Source organism: Pipistrellus kuhlii, unplaced genomic scaffold (genome assembly GCF_014108245.1).
Source record: "Pipistrellus kuhlii isolate mPipKuh1 unplaced genomic scaffold, mPipKuh1.p scaffold_m20_p_1, whole genome shotgun sequence".
Classification (NCBI taxonomy): Eukaryota; Metazoa; Chordata; class Mammalia; order Chiroptera; family Vespertilionidae; genus Pipistrellus; species Pipistrellus kuhlii.
In genome coordinates this window covers 109,050,795-109,072,449 of record NW_023425404.1, presented here as the reverse complement: position 1 = coordinate 109,072,449, position 21,655 = coordinate 109,050,795, and the positions used below count along the sequence as shown (strand labels likewise).

The 21,655-nt window shown below is 34.3% G+C and overlaps 1 protein-coding gene across 1 annotated transcript in view; it reads right to left on the bottom strand.

Annotated features, from left to right (window-relative positions):
• MALRD1 (MAM and LDL receptor class A domain containing 1) overlaps window positions 1-21,655 on the bottom strand; it is a 578,615-nt gene that overhangs the window by 428,560 nt on the left and 128,400 nt on the right. Inside the window, exon 14 of the mRNA XM_036459535.2 lies at window positions 14,831-14,951. Coding sequence (XP_036315428.1) covers window positions 14,831-14,951 — 121 coding nt within the window. The remainder of the gene's footprint in view (window positions 1-14,830; window positions 14,952-21,655) is intronic.

The following is a 21,655-nucleotide window of genomic DNA, read 5'->3' as shown; positions in this document are numbered from 1 at the left end:
CAGCACTCGGGGAAACAGTTGACAGTTTCTCACAAAACTAAACATGCTGTTACCATATAATATAGCAACTGTGTTCCTTGTTATTTATCCAAAAGAGTTGAAGACTTATGTCAACACAAAAATGGGCACACAATTGTTAAAGAACTTTTATTCACATGGAATACTTAATATTATTCAGGTCTAAAATGAAATGTTCTATCAAGCCATGAAAAGATATTTAGGAACCATAAATTCATATTAAGAAGTAAAAGAAGACAATTGGGAAAAGCTATATACTGATTCCAACTATATGACACTATGAGACAATAAAAACTAACTGGGATAGAACAGGGATTGGATGAAAGGGGGCAAAAGGATCACCTGTAATACTATGAACAATTTTAAAAATCCTGATATCTCCACACTAGGGCCAATCATGGGATAAATCTATAACTATCACATACCCTCCTGTAACTCCCACATAACTCTCAACAAACTCGAATGTATATATTATTGTATTATAGTTCTCCCCACTAGATTGGTATCTCTATGAAGGCTGGAACTATATATGTCTTGTTCACTCTGTAACAGCTATCGAGCCAAATATAGTACTTGTTAAATATTTACTGAATGAATGATCTAATCACAAGGTATTGCCCTATCTCTCCAGGTGTCCTCCAAAAATACCCACTCCTTTACCGCAGTGGTAAACAATTAACTCCCCAGGTAAAAACTGTTCTAGCTAATTACCTCACTCTTATTTTTATCAACAATTTGATTTTGCAATTAAAATTCTGCTCCAAGGGCCTTATGGAATTTCCAATTCAAGTTAAGAAATATCTTTATTCCCAAACTTGTCATTAAGCCTCCTTCCATGCTTCTTATCTCAGATTTCTATTCATTCCTATCTTAGACCCTCCTTATTGCCAATGGTGCAAAACTAGTTTTTCTCTTAGTTATATTTTATATGTATTTTCCATCTTCTCATCTAAATTGTAGACTACTCTATAGCATGGCAAATATTCCAAACATGTTTGTATATACTATACACTTTTAGCAGATACTAAATACTTATTTTTTAAAGCCTTTCTTATGAATGCCCATAAGTGTGAAGAGGTTTGCATTACTTTAGAATCTTATAAATTTAATCACCCTGGAAAACTTAGTGACAAAATTAAAATCAACCCTGAGATTCACTTTGCACTCTCACCTCCACTCTGAACTAAATATTTGACCATAGTAAGGGACACGAATTTTATTCTCCTTGGGCCTCCCTAACTATAAGTTAGTTACTATGTGTAAATACATCTCAGACAATTTTAGAAACAAAACACATGCTTTATAAGTGTGTGGTAGTATTTATATTATCATATGGTCTTTCAGGTATCTTTAAATCTATATATACTCCAAAGAGAGAGGTTTACATCAACTTTGGAAGAAGATGTAAATTTCAGTATCAAAAGTAATAAAGTTCTGCAAAGCAACAAGACATTGTTTTCTAAGAAAACTTGGTGTTGAATAGGGGGAAATAAGTTTACTTCCTTATACTTCTCATCAGATAATTTGCTAACTTGAAAACAGAAACAAAATGAACAAGAGTAGTAAATATGAGAAGAGAGGACTGGTGTAGAATGAGCTTACAAACAACAAAAAGACACTTAGACTTCTAATTTATAATTTTAGAGTAAAGAAGAACAATGATTTTACTAAAAAATATAAGCCAAAATGTGCTCAATGTATGGAAAAAATTCACTTTCTTTATATCAATAGATACAATAATATGTTATTGAAATTTAATCTTAAGTGATCATAGAAAAGAACTTTCTTATTAAATACTCAGATTATATTCTCAATAGAATTTTTAACTAAAAAAGAAGAATCCTGTATTTTTTAATCTCTACTATCTTATCTATTGTTTTATCTCTACTGAATTGACTTTCTTCAATCCAAAAGCATAACTGTCTACAGCAAAGATTGATAAAAATATCATGGGTTATTTACCATATGGTCTTATACTTGTCTATAGAAATATTTTTCTCTTTTTCCCTCAGTGATCAATGGCTCCATAAATGAGAATGAATGGACTTTATTCTCCACTTCTTGGTTTTATGTAACAGAAATGATGAGCCTTCAGCAGAAACAACGTTCCTTTCCAATATTTTACAATTACTTCTGTCAAGGGAGGTTTTGTGTGTGTTTTTTAACTGGAAAACAATATCTAAGATTTAATTTGAGGACAATATGAAGAAGAAAATAAGAATCCAGCTTATTAACAAAAAATAATATCTTTTTACCACAATAACTTATTCATTAACCAATTTACACTTAATAAAAATGTAAGCTGTTAAATAATTTACAAATATAGGTTTATTTTAGACATTTTTCCATGGAGTCAGGCCTATAGAGAAGATATATAAGATAAAAATCAGCAGTTTATTTTCACTTCTTTGTAAAATAAAAAGTAATTTGTGTAATAAAGAGAGATGCAGCCGAAACTGGTTTAGCTCAGTGGTTAGAGCTTTGGTCTGAGGACTGAAGGGTCCCAGGTTTTATTCCAGTCAAGGGCATGTACATTGGTTGCAGGCACATCCCTGGTGGGGGGTGTGCAGGAGGCAACTGGTCAATGTTTCTCTTTCATCGATGTTTCTAGTCTCTATCCCTCTCCCTTCCTCTCTGTAAAAAATCAATAAAATATATATTTTTAAAAGACAGAGATGAATTATTTTAAGAAGCCATTAATTTAATAATTAATTTTAAATATGTTGAATCTTACCTAAGAATCTCTTCTCAAAAACGGTTTTTCAGAAAATATGTGAAAAAAATACAGCCCCAATTACAAGATAAATACACGCGCACACACACACACACACACACACACATACACACACTCACACTGGTTTACAGCCAGTAGGCATAGGAAGAAATTGTCCACCAGAATGCATCAATAAGTAAATAAATAAGTAAATAAATAAATAAATAAATAAATAAAATAAAATAAAATAAAAAAGGGTACACTGAAACCAAAAAAGAGATGTTCCTTTCTCTCTATGCTGTGTGGCATCATGTGGATCCACCCTGTGCCCTCTACTTACAAAGTCTAACAATGTAGGAACTAGTTAGAAATGTTTACACAACCCGGCTCAGTACCTTCACTCAAAGCTGGGCAAAGAAAGATGGATTTGGAGCTGTGACACAATCAAGTTATAAATGGCACATTTGGGTAATGTCTAGTCTATAATTGGTGGAACTCTGTTTTAAACCCAGGCAATCTGTCTCCAGAACCCACATTCTTAACCACACAATATTTCTTTAATCACATTACAGTTCATAAATTTGAAATGTGTGAATTACCTTCAACAAAACACAACAGTGTATTTTAGGAACTTAAAATATTGTTTTATAGACTTGAAAATAAGGAGACCATATTGGCAAATGGATCCATGACCATAGTGAAATGAGTTTAAAAAATAAAAGCAAATGAGTCCTAACTGATTTGGATCAGTGGATAGATCATCGGCCTGTGGAATGAAGGGTCTCAGGTTTGATTCCGGTCAAGGGCATATGCCCAGGTTGTGTGCTCAATCCCCAGTAGGGGGTATGCAAGAGGCAACTGATCAATGAATGTTTCTATCTCTCTCTCTCCCTCTCCCTTCCTCTCTAAAATCAATAGAAAATATTTTTAATAGCAAATTAACTCCCTATCTCTGAGTCTTTATTTTTATTTTTTGCCTGTCTCTTTAGCAGAGATAATTTTATAATGGAGATCTGTTTAGTCATAGAAAGGATAATTCTTCATCCCATTTTTATGAATCTATACATTAAAGATTTTAGCAGATATAGTAGTTTGGAGAAAATATACAACCAGCATCTAAGTTTGAAAAAAGCAAATTAGAAAAATAATAAAACATTCCTTTTTCTATACTGTGTGACCTATCTTTCCTCAGACTTTATTGAATTCAAATACTAAGTGTTGAATTATGTTGTTTTTTCCCATAAGCAAAGGGAAATGTAGAAAATAAGAAATAATTTAGGCCTATTTTTAGCAACAACAACAACAACAACAAAACACATGCATTTCAGACTAAACAGTTTTTAGATAGAAACTCATTTTAGAGCTCAGAAAAAGTTATTTGAGAATATTAAAATATATTTACTAAGTACAGATTTAAATTTCTCATCTGCATTTCATAGTGCAGACTAGAACAAAATGAATACACACACACACGTGTGTATACTGCTCATCCATATGACATAACAAAATATAACATTGATGCTATTTGACACATGAAAATTTCATTTCCAAGTATAAAGGTTACTTTCTAGAACTAAAGCAAACTACTTATAAAGTAGTATTACCTATATTAGTCTTTGAGAAAACTAAATATTTGTTTGCAAAAATGGGACCTTCTGAACAGTATCTTATGACCATGAGAGAATTGAAAGCAAATTTCAAAATGCACCTCAAGCACAGTGTAGCTGGAACCCTTCTACATTGCTGGCATGACTGCTTATTAACATAATAACCCTTCAGCAAAAATAAAAATAAAAAGGTGAAATGCACTATGTCATTAAATAACCATTTAAACAAAAATTCAATTTTAGTGCCTATCCTAAATAAATCATTCAAATTAACAATTTTAAGCTAAGAAAAATAAAGAGATGTGCTTAAAAGTGATGACAGTCACATACTGACTTCAAATAGCCTGAGCAGGGGAAACAAACTTCTCAGAATGCTGAGATTGCTTGAACATACCTGGGCACTCTGCTCTCTGTCTCCCTCACAGGTCCCCAAACTTTCTTAGGTTTTGTCCTACTGATGCCAAGTTGGAATTGAGAGCTCATATACCCAAATAATTTTAAACATTCTCTTAAATGGAAACAGATTATTTGTCAAAGTTCTTCATAAATAACAACATAAACCCATTATAAATCACTCTGGCATGAATTTTGTTTTTACCAGGCCATATGTTTTTACCAGGCCTAAATGGAAATCAGCCCTTTACCTTGCAGCCTTCCCTATTAGGGTATGAAGGACAAAGGAAGTTCTGCTAAGAGATATTATATCTGCCCTGCAGTGTAGATTCTTCAGTTTTTCAGTTATCATAAATAAATATTGTAGACACTTAATTTAACATCATTATCAGTGTATGGTATTTTTAACTGTCCAAATAAGAAAGAAATGAAAGATGAGGGGAAGGAGGGAGAAAGGGACTCCTTGAAAACCTGTACAAGTAGATTGCAATTTAAATAATCATAGTTTTATGTTGCAATTAATGAACGTAGAAATGAATATAAATTCACTTAAATTGTTGGCGGCAGCAAAAATGGCACCATGTGTTAGACTGGTAGAGTCAGACCAAACCTTGGTCCAGCAACCTTAGTACTTGAGTTATGGCCGAGAAAGAATTCAGAGTAAAGACTCAAACTATAAGAGAACATTTATTTAGAAAGTCACAGGGGTAGAAGTGAGTGTTAGCAGATATGGACTCAGGAAACAAGTTACAGAGGCAAAAGAAGGGCCCTTGGAGCTTAGGAAATAGACAAGAAAAATTCACAGGGGGTTGGGGGGGAAGGAGATGGAGAGAGTGATATGGGTGTGCTCCAAGAGACAGTAACACTGGGTTCAAAGTCCTAATGGCTTTTGAGAGCCAGGATTTTCAAGACCTTCCCAGGGAATGCTCTCAATAGGATATTTGTCAGCCCTACAGGTGTGTCCTTTCAGAGTCCTGGCCTCTACTGATTAGTTGGTGCCAGAGTAGAGGATCATTAATCAATGCAGCTGGTCCTAATGTCACCAGTGGCATCACCCCACTTGGCCTGGCTCCTTTTCTGTGCCTGGAGCTGCAACACAACGAGGCTTAGATGGAGGATCTGATGGAGGCCAAAACTTCCTTGTCCTGGAGGTGTTACCCACATAACTAGCAACATGCCAGGAGAGGAAAAGTCAGAGGAGAGTCTGAACTGCCTGAACACTGACATGAAAGGCCAGGCGGTCTAAACCACATGCTAATAGCGATATGCTAATAGAAGAAAGGTTACATTGGGGCAAAGTGCTTCTTTTCCCAGTTTTGCTCTTTGGTAGGCACCTGAGCTCTTCACCCTGGTGACTTTCTGTACCTGACCCATATCCCTAGCTCTGCTCAGTTCTGTCTAATGGCCTATCACAAAATTATTCAAGGTTTTCAACATTCTACAAAATGACAAAATCTCCAGGCATCCCAAACTTAGTGTTTTTGTGTGTGTGTGTGGTTTTTTTTAATCCAATAACTTTTTAAAATTTTTTTTACCAAAATTGATTAAAATATACTAGTATGAGGGCAGGAATGCAAGAGCAGCTTTCTTTCAGTGCTTGCAGCGATCACTGTTCCTGCACTGGGACTTCTCCGGTACAAGGCTGACTGGCAGCCACTGCTGTTTCCTCTGCCCTAGGGATTCCCTTCTTTCTCAGCCTAAAGCCTGTCAAACAGGCAGCAGCTGGGTCAGGGAGCCCCAAAACTATCAAAAGAAGGCCCAAGGCCTGCAGCAGCTACCTGCCTTGCTTCACAGCTGGGCCTTGTCTGGGCACTTCCAAACACAATACAAAGAGGAGGAATCTGCAGATGTCTCTGTAGCTCCTGCTGGGTGGCCCCAGGCAGTGGCTGACTTTGCACCTTCTTGGAGATCCAAGAGCCAGTGTACCCAGTGGTCAGTGTGAGACCATACTGGATTACAACTCTTCACATCCATAAGTGACACATTAAAGGGGAAAACTCAGTAAGCACCAAAGCCCTACTAAAACAAGCCTAGCCTCTTAAGGGTGTTTTCTGCAAAGCAGATCCTCCATTATAGACACAGCTGTTTGTCACAGCCAATTGGCCTGGAAGTCAATTCTTCTCAGTGATACCAACAGCAATCAAGGCTCAATTACAACAAGACTTTATGGGCACACAGCCCATAAAGGGGTGAATCAAGAGTGTCCACCTCAGGTGACTGGAGAGGCTGAGCCACTGGGCGCTATAGGACACTCTATAAACTCAAGAAGACTTAGCAGCTACCCCCAATACATACAAACAAACATAGGGAAGCAGCCAAAATGTGGAGACAAATAAACATGTCACAAAGGAAAGAAATGGATGAAAGCAAAATACTGGATATAGAGTTCAAAACAGTTCTAAGATTACTCAAGAATCTTCTAGAACCCTCTGAGGATCTTAGTGAGACCTTCAAGGATTTTAGTGAGAATACAAAAAAAAAGGTAAATGACCCATCAGAAATTAAGCATACACTGACTGAAATAAAGAATATACATATATTCAACAGTAGACTAGAGGATCTCAAGAATCAATTCAAAGATTTGAAATATAATGAAGCAAAAAATACCCAACTGGAAGAGCAAAAAGAAAAAAGAATCCAAAAATATGAAGATAGTGTAAAGAGTCTCTGGAACAACTTTAAGCATACCAACATCAGAATTATGGGGATGCCAGAAGAAGAGAGAGACCAAGATATTGAAAACCTATTTGAAGAAATAATGACTAAAAACTTCTCCCACCGATGTAAGAAATAGACTTACAAGTCCAGGAAGCACACAGAACCTCAAGCAAAAGAAATCCAAAGAACACACCAAGACATATCATAATTTAAATGTCAAGAGCAAAAGACAAAGAGAGAATATTAAAAGCAGCAAGAGAAAAAGAGTTAATTACCTACAAAGGAGCACCCATACGACTGTCAGCTGATTTCTCAACAGAAACTATGCAGGCCAGATAGGAGTGGCAAAAAATATTCAAAGTGATGGACAGCAAGAATCTACAACCAAGATTACTCTACCCAGCAAAGGTAACATTCAGAATCAAAGGTCAGATAAAGAGCTTCACAGATAAGAGAAAGCTAAAGGAGTTCAGCACCACCAAACCAGAATTATATGAAATGTTGAAAGGTATTCTTTAAGAAGAGGAGGAAGAAGAAAAAGATAAAGATAAAAATTATGAACAACAAATACCTATCTATCAAGAAGTGAATCTAAAAATCAAGTGAATAAAAAAAATCTGATGACACAGAATAAACTGGTGAATATAATAGAATCAGAGGCATAGAAAGGGAGTGGACTGACAATTCTCGGGGGGAAAGGGTATGGAGGGTGTGGGAAGAGACTGGACAAAAATCATACACCTATGGATGAGGAAAGTGGAGGGGGGAGGGGTAAAGGCAGAGGGTGGGGTGGGAATCGGGTGGGAAACAGAGACGCAATACCCTACCTTCCCACAGTAGAAATGGCGTGATTCACAAAACAAACAAAACCTATATTTTAACTGTAAAAAAGTGAAGGCATTAACTGTTTACCTCATTTTTATTTATACTTTCTTAAAGAAAAGCTGGTGAGAGAAACCACCCTATCATCAGGTTGCTGTATTTACCAAAGAAAAGACCAAACCTAAGAGAGAAGCTTTATTATAAGTCAAGGGGGAAGAACACTCAGAATCAGGTGAATGGAATACTCAGGTCATATCTTTGATTTTATTTTGTTTTACAGTTGAAACCTGTAATCCAATAAATTTAATTAAACAAGAAATATATTGTAAACTGTAGGGACACAGGCATGTATGCATACCCATTCTTATTAGAGAATATATTAAAATTATTTCTAACTTGCAAAACAAAAAATGGTAAAAAGGACAGGGGATATAAGGAAATCATCCATTTTCTACAAATGTGGCATAACTATTTCTTGTTTTTATTGGTAGTCAGTAATTTTGCTCATAATGTAAGTGAGAAAGAAAAAAGCTAAGATTCCTAAACACGAATGTTCATTTAAATGATTAGAAGTAAAAATATAAAATTTTTGTTTGATCTTGTGTTCATTAACAATGCATCATTATTGGTTGATTCAGACTTTAGAGGGAGTCAAATCAGGGTTTGAATTCTGAATGACAACTACTAGCTATATGAATTTGACCAATTATTAACTTCCCAGATGTTGTGTTTCCTCATCTGAAGACTACAACTAATTTATAGGTTTGTTATAAGTATTTCAGATAAATATTTGGGATGTGCCTTAGACAGAGTAGATAGTCAATAAACAGTTGTTAAAATATAAAAAATATAAAAAATAAAAATAAATAAAATATACTAGTGTGTTTTTTACTAAAAGGTTTGAAGATATTTCAGAGGCACTGAAAACCTACTTCTTAGGTCATTTAATAACTGTTCTGTGGCCATTATCAGTCTTATCTAAAAGAAAAACAAATCAAGTTGAGTTAGCAATGTTCATAAAAATGAGAAAATTAGAATAAATTGCATCAAAATATTAAATATTTTAAATTCTGGAATATTAATGTTCTTTTTAAGGAGTATTTATTATTTATGAATAGAAATTCTGTGGGTGGTATTGTCTTTTTCAGCTTACAGAAAACATCTGTTTTTTCAAGCAATTAAGTTCTCTAAGGGGAAATTGATATGCTGGTTAGTTCAAGGCAAAATGATTCGCTTAAAATCAATGTACTTTCTTCTCTCCTTTTTGCTACAAAGAGACAAAAGACTCTTATCTTTACTCCTCTTAATTTTTCACTGTGCCTTTATCTCATCCCTACTCACTACCAGAATCTTTAATCCATAGGTTCTTAAAAATGGGATGAAGAATTAGCATTTCTATGAGTAAACAGATTCCCAGGATAGAATTAGCTCTGCAAAAAAAAAAAAAAAAAAAAAAAAAAAAAAAAAAAAAAAAGCAGGCAATGAAATGAAAATAAATACTCTAGAGAAATGGAGTTTATTTGCTAATTTTTAACTCAATTGACTGTGGTCATGGACCCATTTCCAAATAGTGATCTTCATCTTCTGTTCATGTCTAGAAAATAATATTTTAATTCCATGAAACATCCTATAGGAATTGAAGGCAATTCAGTACATTCAGATTTATGAAATGTAATGTGATTAAAGAAATAATAACTAAAGAGAATGGATTCAGTTTTGTTGTTATTTTGAGGACATAAATTGTTTAAACTTCTATATAGAATTAACTACTTATTATTTGATCTCTTAGGGACCTAAGTAAGAATATGAGTTCACCTCCAAAAGTGATTTTTTTTTTATGTCTGGCTTCAAACTGATCATAAGGGCAATTCTTCATTTCTGGTAGGTATTATTCTTAATTTAATGATGACCTGGAAAGGATAAAACGGCTAATAATATGTGCTTAAGAATATAGGTTTGTGAGGCACATGGCCTGCATTGAAAATGGGATTCCACTATGAGGAAGAATGCTAGTTATAAATGTACTAGAGGCCAGATGCATAAAATTCATGCAAAAATGGGTCTTTCTTTCCCTGGCTTCCGGCACCGGCTTCCCTCTGGCACCCGGACTCAGGCTTTGATCCAGCCTCCAGCAGGCATCCAGGACCTGGGCTTACCTCACATCCCTGGCTTCATTCAGAAGGACATCTGGTCTAATTAGCATATTATCGATATGTTTTCACTAGAAAGCCCATCACTCGATATCATGTGATACCCAGAGTCCCGCCCACGGCTGCTAGGGATCCATCAATGCACCTCCTGATGAGTCCAGTCATTGGTCCTTATGGCATTACGGCCACAGGCCTTTTATAATATATATGACCCTGTTTCCATGAAAATAAGACAGTGTCTTATATTAATTTTTGCTCCCAAAGATGCGCTAGGTCTTATTTACAGGGGATGTCTTATTTTTCCATGAAGAAGAATATGGTACACATTTATTGTTAAATGAAAATAAAGGAAATTTATTACCTGTATATGGTACCGTAGTATGGTAGTTGTCAACACAAACCAGACAAACTGTGAATCCTACAGTACCAAGAATTTACTCATTTATTCAATGACAATCATGTCATCATCTTCTGGAACATCATCATAATAATCTAATTCCTGAATTTCCTGGTGAATTTCTTGTGACTCCATTTCTTTTAGAATCAGTGGACCAAATCTCTCATATTTAGCAATAGCACTGTCTTTAAATGAGTACTTGTTAACGTAGCCTGCTTGCAGTGCATTTGCAATGCAACTGTCAGTGATTTTCTCCCATGAATTCTTCACCCAAGTCACAATTTCTTGCAGTTTCACAAAGTTTCCATGCTGATTTCTCTCCATTCTATTTTCAATGTAGTCATTAATTTCCATGTGCAAATTGTCCTTGAATGGCTTGTTTATTGCAATTTCAGGAGTCTGGAGATAGCCTTCATTCCTGCAGGAATCATTATCTGATCTATTTTTCTTTCGTGAAGAAATGTCTTCATGTCTTTAGCGTGGTGAGTGCTGGCTGCATCCCAGACTAGCAGATCTCTTTGGCTCCCTCGCATAACAAGCGGCAGCATCAAATCAACCCACTTCCTTATGACTGCTTGTGTGGCCCAGGCTTTTTCAGTTTCAAGAGTAAAAACGCCCAAAACACATTCAATCTTTTCCTTCTTGCCCTTAGAAATGATTAAAGGTGGGACTTTAGTGCCATCCAGAGGAATTGCCAAAATACAGGAAACCTGTGCACTTTCATAAGCAGTGGAGGGAATGTACACTAAGGAGGCACCCTGCTGTTCAATTGTTTGAAATGATTGGCTCATAAACACTGCAGTTTCATCCATAGCAATCATGTTGAAAAGATTGTATTTAGAGAAGTCAGCATCATCAATATTGGACTTGAATGCAAGTGCTCACTTAATAACTTGAGTATCTTCCAACCTAAACAATGTTGTACCGGTAGATCCTAGTATGGGGTGTGCAAGAGGCAGCCAATCAATGATTCTCCCTCTTTATTAATGTTTCTATCTCTCTATCTCCCTCTCCCTTCCTCTCTGAAATCAATAAAAAGATGTTTTTAAAAATAAGTAAATAAATAATGGTTAGACTTTCAAAAATGTCTACTTGACTTTCAAAAATGCCAATATGACTATTTTAAAAAATCCATTTTATGATCATATTTCCTTAATTTAAACTCTCTATAAAATATTTAGTCAAAGAATTAGCAAACTCCATCTATTATGTAAAAACTAGTGGCCTTGTGCACGAATTCATGCACATTGAAAGAAAATTAATTAGAAGAAATATTTTAATATCATTATTCACTCTTTCTATATAATAGAAGTATCAACCAAATTCATGATCAACAATGACAGATGGAAATACACATGTGCAATTTGCACCAGCAAGAGTTTTATATGTATTGAGCCTGTGCAAGTAAACTTAGCCTTTTATAGATATAGAATAAACTTGCTTTATGATTTAGCTAAACTTTTTCCAGCCCAGTAAAGCAATCCAACTTCTCTTTCAGGCAATTGTCAGCAACACAGCAGTAAATATCAACACAAAACAGATTATTATTGTAGATCATGCAGGGAGAACAAAGGGTAAAATATTTAACTGCAGCAGTGTTTGACTATATTCCATGCAGTGAGAAAGCCTGAAGTCATTTTCAAGGTCCATCATTTCTTACTTCTTTTCGGTAAGGTCACGTTTCTAAGATTTCTAAATCTCTGTATTTTCAGTTGATTAAAAGAAAATACAATTCCACTGAGTTGCCTATCTACCTATGCCAGGACTTTTGTGAGGATAAAATGAGATGAGGCATGGGAAAACGCTTCACAGACATTTGGTTAAAGCATGAAATGTTTGCACCTGACTATAAAGCAAGTTGTGTTCCTGGGCTGAAGAAAATGCAAGGAAGCTAGTCATTGCTAAGGAAAGGAAGATGGGCTATGTGATGTCACTACCCAATGGACAATTAGCATATTAGTCTTTTATATATAATAGATATTATGTTTTGAATTTACACAGAGAATTAGTATCAAGATTTAAAATTCTGGCTAGCCTTAAGTCACTTTCCAAACAATATATATTTTTTAAATCCTAGGTGATTCTGAAACATAAATTATATTATATATTAAATTTAATTGCCAAACAAAATTAAAATAGAAATTATTTTTAAAGATGTGTTTTAAAACAAGCAAATAATTAAAATTCTTTCATAATTTTTTAAAATTGAAATACCTATATGTGACAATTTTAGCTTAAAGTTTAGAATACCATTGGAAGACAGAGTGAAGTATAGTTTGTGACATACCATAGCTTTACTTTTTAAAAAATATATTTTTATGTAAAATCAGAGCCTACTGCACAGCATAAGAAATTATCAACAAAACAAGAAAGGCAACTATCTGAATAGGAGAAAATATTTGCAAGCAATACCTCCAATAGGGGCTAATATTTAAAATATATAAAGAGCTCATACAACTCAACAGCAACAATACAAAAATCCCAAACAATCCAATTAAAAAATGGACAGATGATCTGAAGAAAACATGCAAATGGTCAACACATATATGAAAAGATGCTCCATCTTTCTAGCTATAAAGCAAATGCAAATCAAAACTACAATGAGATATCCCTCCCACATGTTAGAAATGATATTATCAATAAGACAAGATATAAAAACTGTTGGAAATGATGTGGAGAAAAAGGAGAACTCTTGTGCTGCTGGTGAGAATCTAAATTGGTACAGCCATTTTGGAAAAACAGTACAGAGGTTGTTCAAAAAATGATACTAGAACTACCATATAACTCAGCAATCCCATTACTAGGTAACCACCTGAAAATCTGGAAACATTTATTCCTAAAGCTATATGTATGCCTATGTTCACTGCAGCATTATTCACAGTATCAAGACATATAAATAACTTAAGTGTCATTCAATGGATGATGGGTTAAAGAAGATATGATAAATATTTACAATGAAATACTACTTAGCATAAGAAAGAATAAAATATTGCCAATTGTGACAGTATGGATGATCTTGAGAGAATTATACTAAGCAAAATAAGTCAGACAGAGAAGAACAAGAGACCACATGATTTCTGTCATATGTGTAATATAAAACAGAAATAAACAAATGAACAAATAAAACAAAGAAACAAAAACTTATAAACACAGACAATACTTTAGTGATTACAAGAGGTAAGGGAAGTAGGAGGAGATGGAAAAGGGTAAAGTATGTCAAATACATGGTGATGGAAGGTGGTGAGGATACAGGGCAATATGCAGTTGGTATATTATAGAACTACATACTTGAAACTTATATAATGCTATTAATCAATGTCACCCCCAATAAATTTAATTTTAAAAATAAAAATAAATAAATAGCCCTAGCTTGTGGTTCAGTTAGTTGAGCATTATCCTGTGCAATGGACATCAATGGTTCGATTCCCGATCAGGGCACATACACAGGTTGTGGGCTCAATCCCCTGGAGTGGTGTATTCAAGAGGCAACTGGTTGATGTCTCTCTCTCTCTCTCTCTCTCTCTCTCTCTGTCTCTCTCTCTCTCTCTCTCTCTCTCTCTCTCTCTCTCAATAAAAAAATATTTTAAAAATATTTTAAAAATATATATGTTTAGTTTTCAAGGACATGTGATTTAACCCACATCTGGCACTAAGTATTAGTGAGTTATATTATTGAAGGACTCTAATGTATTTTATATTTTGACTACAGGAATCATGCAAGAATGGGCCTTCCTTCCTCTGGCTGCTAGCACTGCCTTCACTCCTACTGGAGCCGCCTTTTCACCCCATCCTGCAGCTGCCTTTCTGCCATGCCACACTGCCCAGAAGCCCGGAGTGGCTGAGGTGGTGCAGAATGCCTGCATCGTCACCATGGCAATGAAGCAAGTGTCCTGTCCCACCCAGTCACACAGTGCCTGCGAATGAAAATTAACACACCATCTTTTTACCCACTCCTGATTGGCTGGCTGGCATCACAAAGGTACAGTCAATTTGCATCTTACTCTTTTATTAGTGTAGATATCAAGAAGAATTAGTTATTCCAAAGTTTAAAATGACCAGGAGATTAACTTACCTTTGTTTACTATGCTGGTACCTGGCAGTGACATATGTGAAATTTCACATCCCTGGGATATACTGATGTCATCTAGGGCAACTGAAGCATTTGATGATAAAACAGTAGCTTCTAAAATTAACTATAATTACAGAAAGACAAATTATTAAAAATATGCCATAAAAACAAATGTTTTTGTGTAGAGAGAAGCTCATTTGCATCTATCTAATTTTAGAAAAATGTTTTGACCATAACATTCAAGTTATAATTTAATAGTCACAACTGCTTTGATAGCATTTTATGTAATCTTAGTAATTTAGGTAACTTAGTTTCAATTAAAAGTTGTAACATTCATTAGCACTGAAGGATTGCCTTCCCATTAGAGCTATTAAAAGTCATATGTATTTAAAATTATTTCTTTGGGATAATCAACTATGTGGTTTACAACTCAATTTAATTGAGATATAAATTCATTTGTAATGCATCTGCTGGAAACAATGATTCATTTTCATATCAGAATATTTAAATACTTATATGTCGTATGTATACATATATATAATTTACAGAGTGAGGTAAAGTCCACAATCTATAACCCTATACAGTGATAAGTAATATTCATATTCCAAAGCATCTATTTAAGTTTAATTTATTCTAACACTCTGAATAATGACTGATATAATTAATTTTCTTCTTATTAGTCAGTCACATTATTCTGTTGTTATTCTACAATCTTAATAAAAAAATGAAAGAAAAATTGCAAAGACTACAAAAATTAATCCTACTTTTCAGGCCTTATGCTAGAGAGACATTCCTAGGCATACACATGAAGGCCTGTGCAGCAATATTTATTTTAACGCTGGTTTTGATAACAAATAAATATGAATAATTCAAATGTGAGTCAATAAATTAATTGTAATATAAACCGTGGGTTATTATGCTGGCTAACATTAATCTATCTCTACTTGCTAATATGGAAAGGCCTTCAATATGTGCTTCTGCATATAAAATAAATTACAAAAAAAGTCCTACTATGATACTGAGTCAGGATAGTAAGAAGCTTGGAAAATTTATTAGTAAGTAGAATGGAGAAACTGAAACAGATGGCTAACTCAAACTGGCCCTATCCAGCACCCTGCCTCACCTGCCTCCAGCTCCCTTGCAGGATCACTGGCTAAAGTATTAAGCCCTCAGGACAATAAGGTTCAGGTCAGCATCAAATAATCTTAGGAACAAAGTTCCAGGTCTATTGGATTCAGAGATAGAGTTTTGGTTAAACTAGAGAAAACATCTAGGCTTCATTTGTGTTTCAGCTCCAGGCCCAGAAAAGCAACAAAATCAGATGAAGAGAGCCAAGGCTGACATCAGGACCAGCTGCGATGACTGATGACTACTTGCCTTGGTGCCAACCAATCAGTAGACACCAGGACCCTGGAAGGATACACCTGGAAAACTAGGAATATTCTATTGCATTCCTTCCCTAAGAACTGCCCTAAAATTCCTGCCTTTAGAAAACAAATAAAAACCAAGGACTTAGAGCACACTTTCTCCTTTCTCCGCTTCTTTCCTAAGAAACATATCTTTGCTTTCTTTCTCCGAGGGCCCTCATTGTGCCCCTGTAATTTGTTTCCTGAGTCCACACAGCCTCGCTGGCCCACTTCTCCCCTGTGACTTTCTTTCCAAAGAGGCAAGGCAGCTCTGCCTAGCTCACTCCTACTTATATAATATTGCCTCTTCTATCTTAAGATTTTCCTTTGTTTCTCTCTCCTCAGCTTTAATAATCATATTCTCAAAAACCAGCTGGACTTATTGTGAAGTCTTTCCTGTGAAAAGTTAATAACCAAGAGCCCATAGTCCCAGTAATAATACCATTAGGCTAAAAATACACAATGGGTTTCTAGATATACATACATACATACATAGAAAGGATATAGAAGTAAAAATAAAAATATAGTGTCTATAGTTAACTCAAGATAAAGACTATGATGGGAGGTGATTGTGATCAGGAGTGTATAATAAGTTTGATACTTTATAATAAGATGTACATAATTTTAAAAATTCTAATTAAAATTCTAATTCTGTATAGTTTTAACCAACTGAGAAATGTGGCCTTCATCCAAGAGGCAGGAAATAATAACAGGTTTTATAGATGAATTTTAACAAATGAAATACAGGTATTGAAATTGTGAAATATTTTATGGTTAACATCATTAAGTTATCATAATTTATTTTGGAAAACTTTAATTTTGAAAGGATTTTCATTTTATTCATTATCATAATACTTTCTGGTTGAAGTTAATTAAAATATAGATGCGTAATTCTTCAGACTTATTAGATAAGCATCTGTTGATGACCACTTTTGAAGTCCTGCACTGCCCAAAGAAAAGCTGGATAAAATACAGAATTAATGGGCAATTTTCTGCTCTCCTACAGAGGTGTATGATCCTATTCTTTAAATGGAGTGGATGGGCCCTAGGATGAGTTGAAGTGGAATTATGGGGTAGGTCTTTAAAATATGGTTTTATCGCCTAAACCGATTTGGGTCAGTGGATAGAGCCTCAGGCTGCAGACTGAAGGGTCCCAGGTTCAATTTCTGTCAAGGGCATGTACTTTGGTTGCGGGCACATCCCCAGTAGGGGGTGTGCAAGAGGCAGCTGATCTATGATTCTCTCTCATAGATGTTTCTAACTCTCTATCCTTCTCTCTTCCTCTCTGTAAAAAATCAATAAAATATATTAAAAATAAAATAAACTATGGTTTTATCATTTTGCCTGAAGGAAACCACTAGACTCTTTTAGATATTCTTATTAAAATGTAAGAATAAAACAACTTTCAAAACAAATAAAAATGGAATTAAATTATCTACACCTCTTCTTTTTTAACTTGTATTATAATTAAATTTAGGTCTATAAAATGATATATCATTAATTAAAATCTCATCTGATTATTTCAAAATCATATTAGCTATTTCTATTTTTTATTGTTTGTTTTAACCAAGCTGATATCTTTATTTGTAACCCAAAGCAGCTCCCTTTGGGAAAGACAGTACCTATTAATAATCAGTAAATAAAAAAGAGATTGCTCAAAGAAATGGTCAACCATGGATGAAGAAAGATTGAAAACCTGATTTCATAAGATTTTCAAGGTAATTTGAAAACTTAAACTTTAAATTGTATGTAGATGTCTTTCCCTTCTATAACTATTTCTCAGGATCTTGTTAAAATTTGTTTTAATTAATTAATTATGTTATACCATGAATGAGCAAAATCATTTCTTGCTTTTGCTTCCAGGAATCACAATTTGTAAATGATGTTTATAATCAAGGGATTGCTTTGCACACCTACAAAACTAAGGGAAGCTTTTCCAGAAAAACACTCAACCAGCGTATTAAGATTTTGGCTCTTTGATGTTTTAAAAATGAATAACAAGGACAATAAATATAAGTCTAAGAGGCACTTTAGAAAACAAAAAGATATTAAGAAGAGAAATTGAAATACAGTAATTTTTGAATGATGGTGGTATTAATAATAAGAGCAAGAGCTAACTTTTATTTAGAACTTTCTACACACCAGGCATGTTCACTTGTCTTTACCCTGTGAAAAATGATGCTATTTTTGCCTTCATTTTAAAGCAAAGGAAACAGAAGCTTAGAGACTTGAAGTAATTGGTTGGAGGTCAGACATTTAGTAAGAAAAATATAGAACCGGAGCCATTTAATGATTATGCTATATTGCATCACTATAATGAAATAAGGAGATAATCAGTCTTTAGCAAATTCTGCAGAACAAAACTACCTAGCAAAATAGATTTAAGAAAGCCCTGGATTAAGAAGGCTGAGGACAAAGCAATTTTACAGAGACTAGTCCAGCCTTCTCCTTTGTATTATAAATCTTACTGAATCCTCAAATGTCAGGAAATTGTTATTGATTTCTATCATTGACTATGATAAAAAGTGAACATGATATCAATCACTGAAGAAAATTTCACAAAAGGATCATTTTAAAATGAAATCTAAAATATGACACAATTATGTTTTAATAGGAAACTCAAAGAAAGTAGATCAACTGGAAATCAATGGCCAGTACTCAGAAAAAGTGTCAACTTTAGATATTAAAACTAAGAACAGCAGTTAGAGGGGAAATCCTAAATTAAATTAATGTATTTGTGTAAAAAGCTGAATATATCATGTGAACAGGACAAGCTAAAACATATTGGAAAGAATACTATTAACTATCTGACTTACATGTTCCTATAAAAACCATTCAGGAAATGGAGAGAATATTGAACAGTTGTTTATTTGCTGTTCATACAGAATAAATATAAGCCTAACCCTGTTCCTCCAGGAAGCATGAAAGCCCTCCTGACCAAGGTGCTTATTTCCTAAGGAAATCAAAGCAGATTGTACTCTGTTGTGATGTCTACTAGTACACGAGACATCAAAAGGACCACAGTGAATCAGAATTTCGTGGCTACAAGGGAACACGATGTCATAGAGTCTATGCCTTTCTCCTTTCCAATTTCTGGATTGGATTGGATTATGTTGTATAAATACGTTCAGAGTTTAGTCACATTGAACTAATGGCCAGGTGATGACTAAGGTCACCCTTAAAGGATTCAGTCCACTAAATTTAAAGGGCCAAAAATGACTATATCCAAGAAGATAAACTTTAAATATTCAAATATTTAAAAGCTATATTAACTATTTGCAAGTATAGTATCTTTTCCATGTGCTATTGATAGAATAATGAAGTAGAGCCTGGCTAGAATCCTCATGCGTCCATATTTATTGAATACACACTTAGAGAAATCAGGTTAAAACCAACATAACATTAGCTTTTTTTTTTCCTGCAGAAGTTAAGAAATGGATAAAAAGAGGTGCAAAGAGGACAAAGCTGCATCTTAATGAGAAAATAAACAGTATTATAAGCAAAGAAAATGTTAACATTAGTTAACTCTGATATGTGAGTACATGGATATTTGCCTCACTTTGTGTCTTCTATTTGTTTGAAATATTTAATGATATTTATATTAATATGTATTAAATAATACTGTATATATGTGTCTGTGACTATGCATATTTATATATTGTGTGTTCTTGTCTCTGTGTGTGTTTCTGTGTATAAAATCTGGACTGATTCACACCAGATTGTTAACACAGGCCCATGATATCTTATCTAAAGTCTTTGGGGCCAGCTGGGTTTTGAAATTTGAATAGTTCAGAGTTGAGGCTGTTAATCTAATACATATGGAATATATTACATGATTTCCTGAGGAAGCTTGGAGGCAGGGCTGTAAATCAAACCCATCACTATAATAACTGCCTAAATACCTTACATAGTTCTGGTCAGGTAAAGTTTTCCCTCTAAATTCATTTTTCACATACTGCCTTCCAAATTTTAATTTTCTAAATTGTGGCTGATTATCTTTAATGGAAAGCTAATGGATATTTTCTTGTTGTTTTGTTTTACTCACTTGTAATCTCTAAAACAAACCTTTAATATAGCCAAGTAATAGGAATAAGAAGGAGCAGAGGCAGAGACAAAACTCTTGCTTTCTCTTGGGTGAATTAAACATGGCTGAGTCTTAGCAAGAATCAAGACCATTCCCTCCTTTTGAAGGACATCACAATCAAGCTGAAAGTGATTAGTGATGAATGGGAGGCCCCAACTAGGTAGAAAGAATAGCAAACATGTGGTGCTGAGCCCCCTTGGAAGGGGAGAAAGAAAGAGTAGTTAGACAAGGCTGCTTTAGAAAACATCACAAATACCTTGCTTTCAAATTATAAAATCCTATCAAATAACTAGTGAATCTACAAACTACTTAATATTCCCCAGATAATAGAGTAGTCTCAATTTGTACTGCAAATCAGAGCAAAACAAAAACTAAAATCCTATAAAAATATTAAAAGAGACAGAAAACTACACAATGCTGAAACTCCTCAATGACAATGATAGGTTAATGAGTGCCTCCAGGCTTAGAAAGGAATGGCTTTGGTCTTAACCCATAATATTTCTCAAATGGCTAGTACTAACAGGACATTCTGATTTTTGTTTTGTTCTATTATTATATTATTAAGACTTTTAGAGCAATTTTAGGTTCACTGCAAAACTGAGGGGAAGGTAGAGAGTATCCATATGCCTCCTGCCCCCATCGATACATAGTCTCCCCATTTATCAATATCCCCCACCAGAGTGGGGCATTTGCTACAATTGATAGACTTGATTTACATATCATAATCACACAAAGTCCATGTTTGCTTTATGGCTCCATGGGTTTGAACCAATGTGTATAGGACATGTATCTATCATTATATTGTCAAAATGTTTTCTCTGCCCTAAAAACCCTCTTGTCATCCCCTGCCTCCCCTGATCCCTTGTAACCACTGATTTTTTATTGTCTTTAGAGTTTTTTCTTTTCCAGATTGTAATATAGTTGGAATCATACAGTTTATAGACTTTTCACATTGGCTTCTTTTGCTTAGCAATACTCATTTTAGAGTTTCTCCAAGTCTTTCCATGGCTCATTTGTACTTAACATTGAATAATATTTCATTATATGGATGTACCACAGTTTATTTATCCATTCACCTACTCGAGGACATCTTGGTTGTTTCCATCTTTTGACAATTATGAATAAAATTGCTTTAAAAATTCAAGTGAAGGTATTTTTGTGTAGAAAAGGACATTCTGTTTTCTTCCCAATAATGTCAATTAACAATAGATTCTGAATGATCTTAATGGTTTAATTCTAACTAAAAGTAGACCTAATTTAAAAATTTTATATAGAATATAAATAAATGAGGCAAGATTTCAAATTGTTCTGATTTTGTCTTGTCACATGTTATAGACA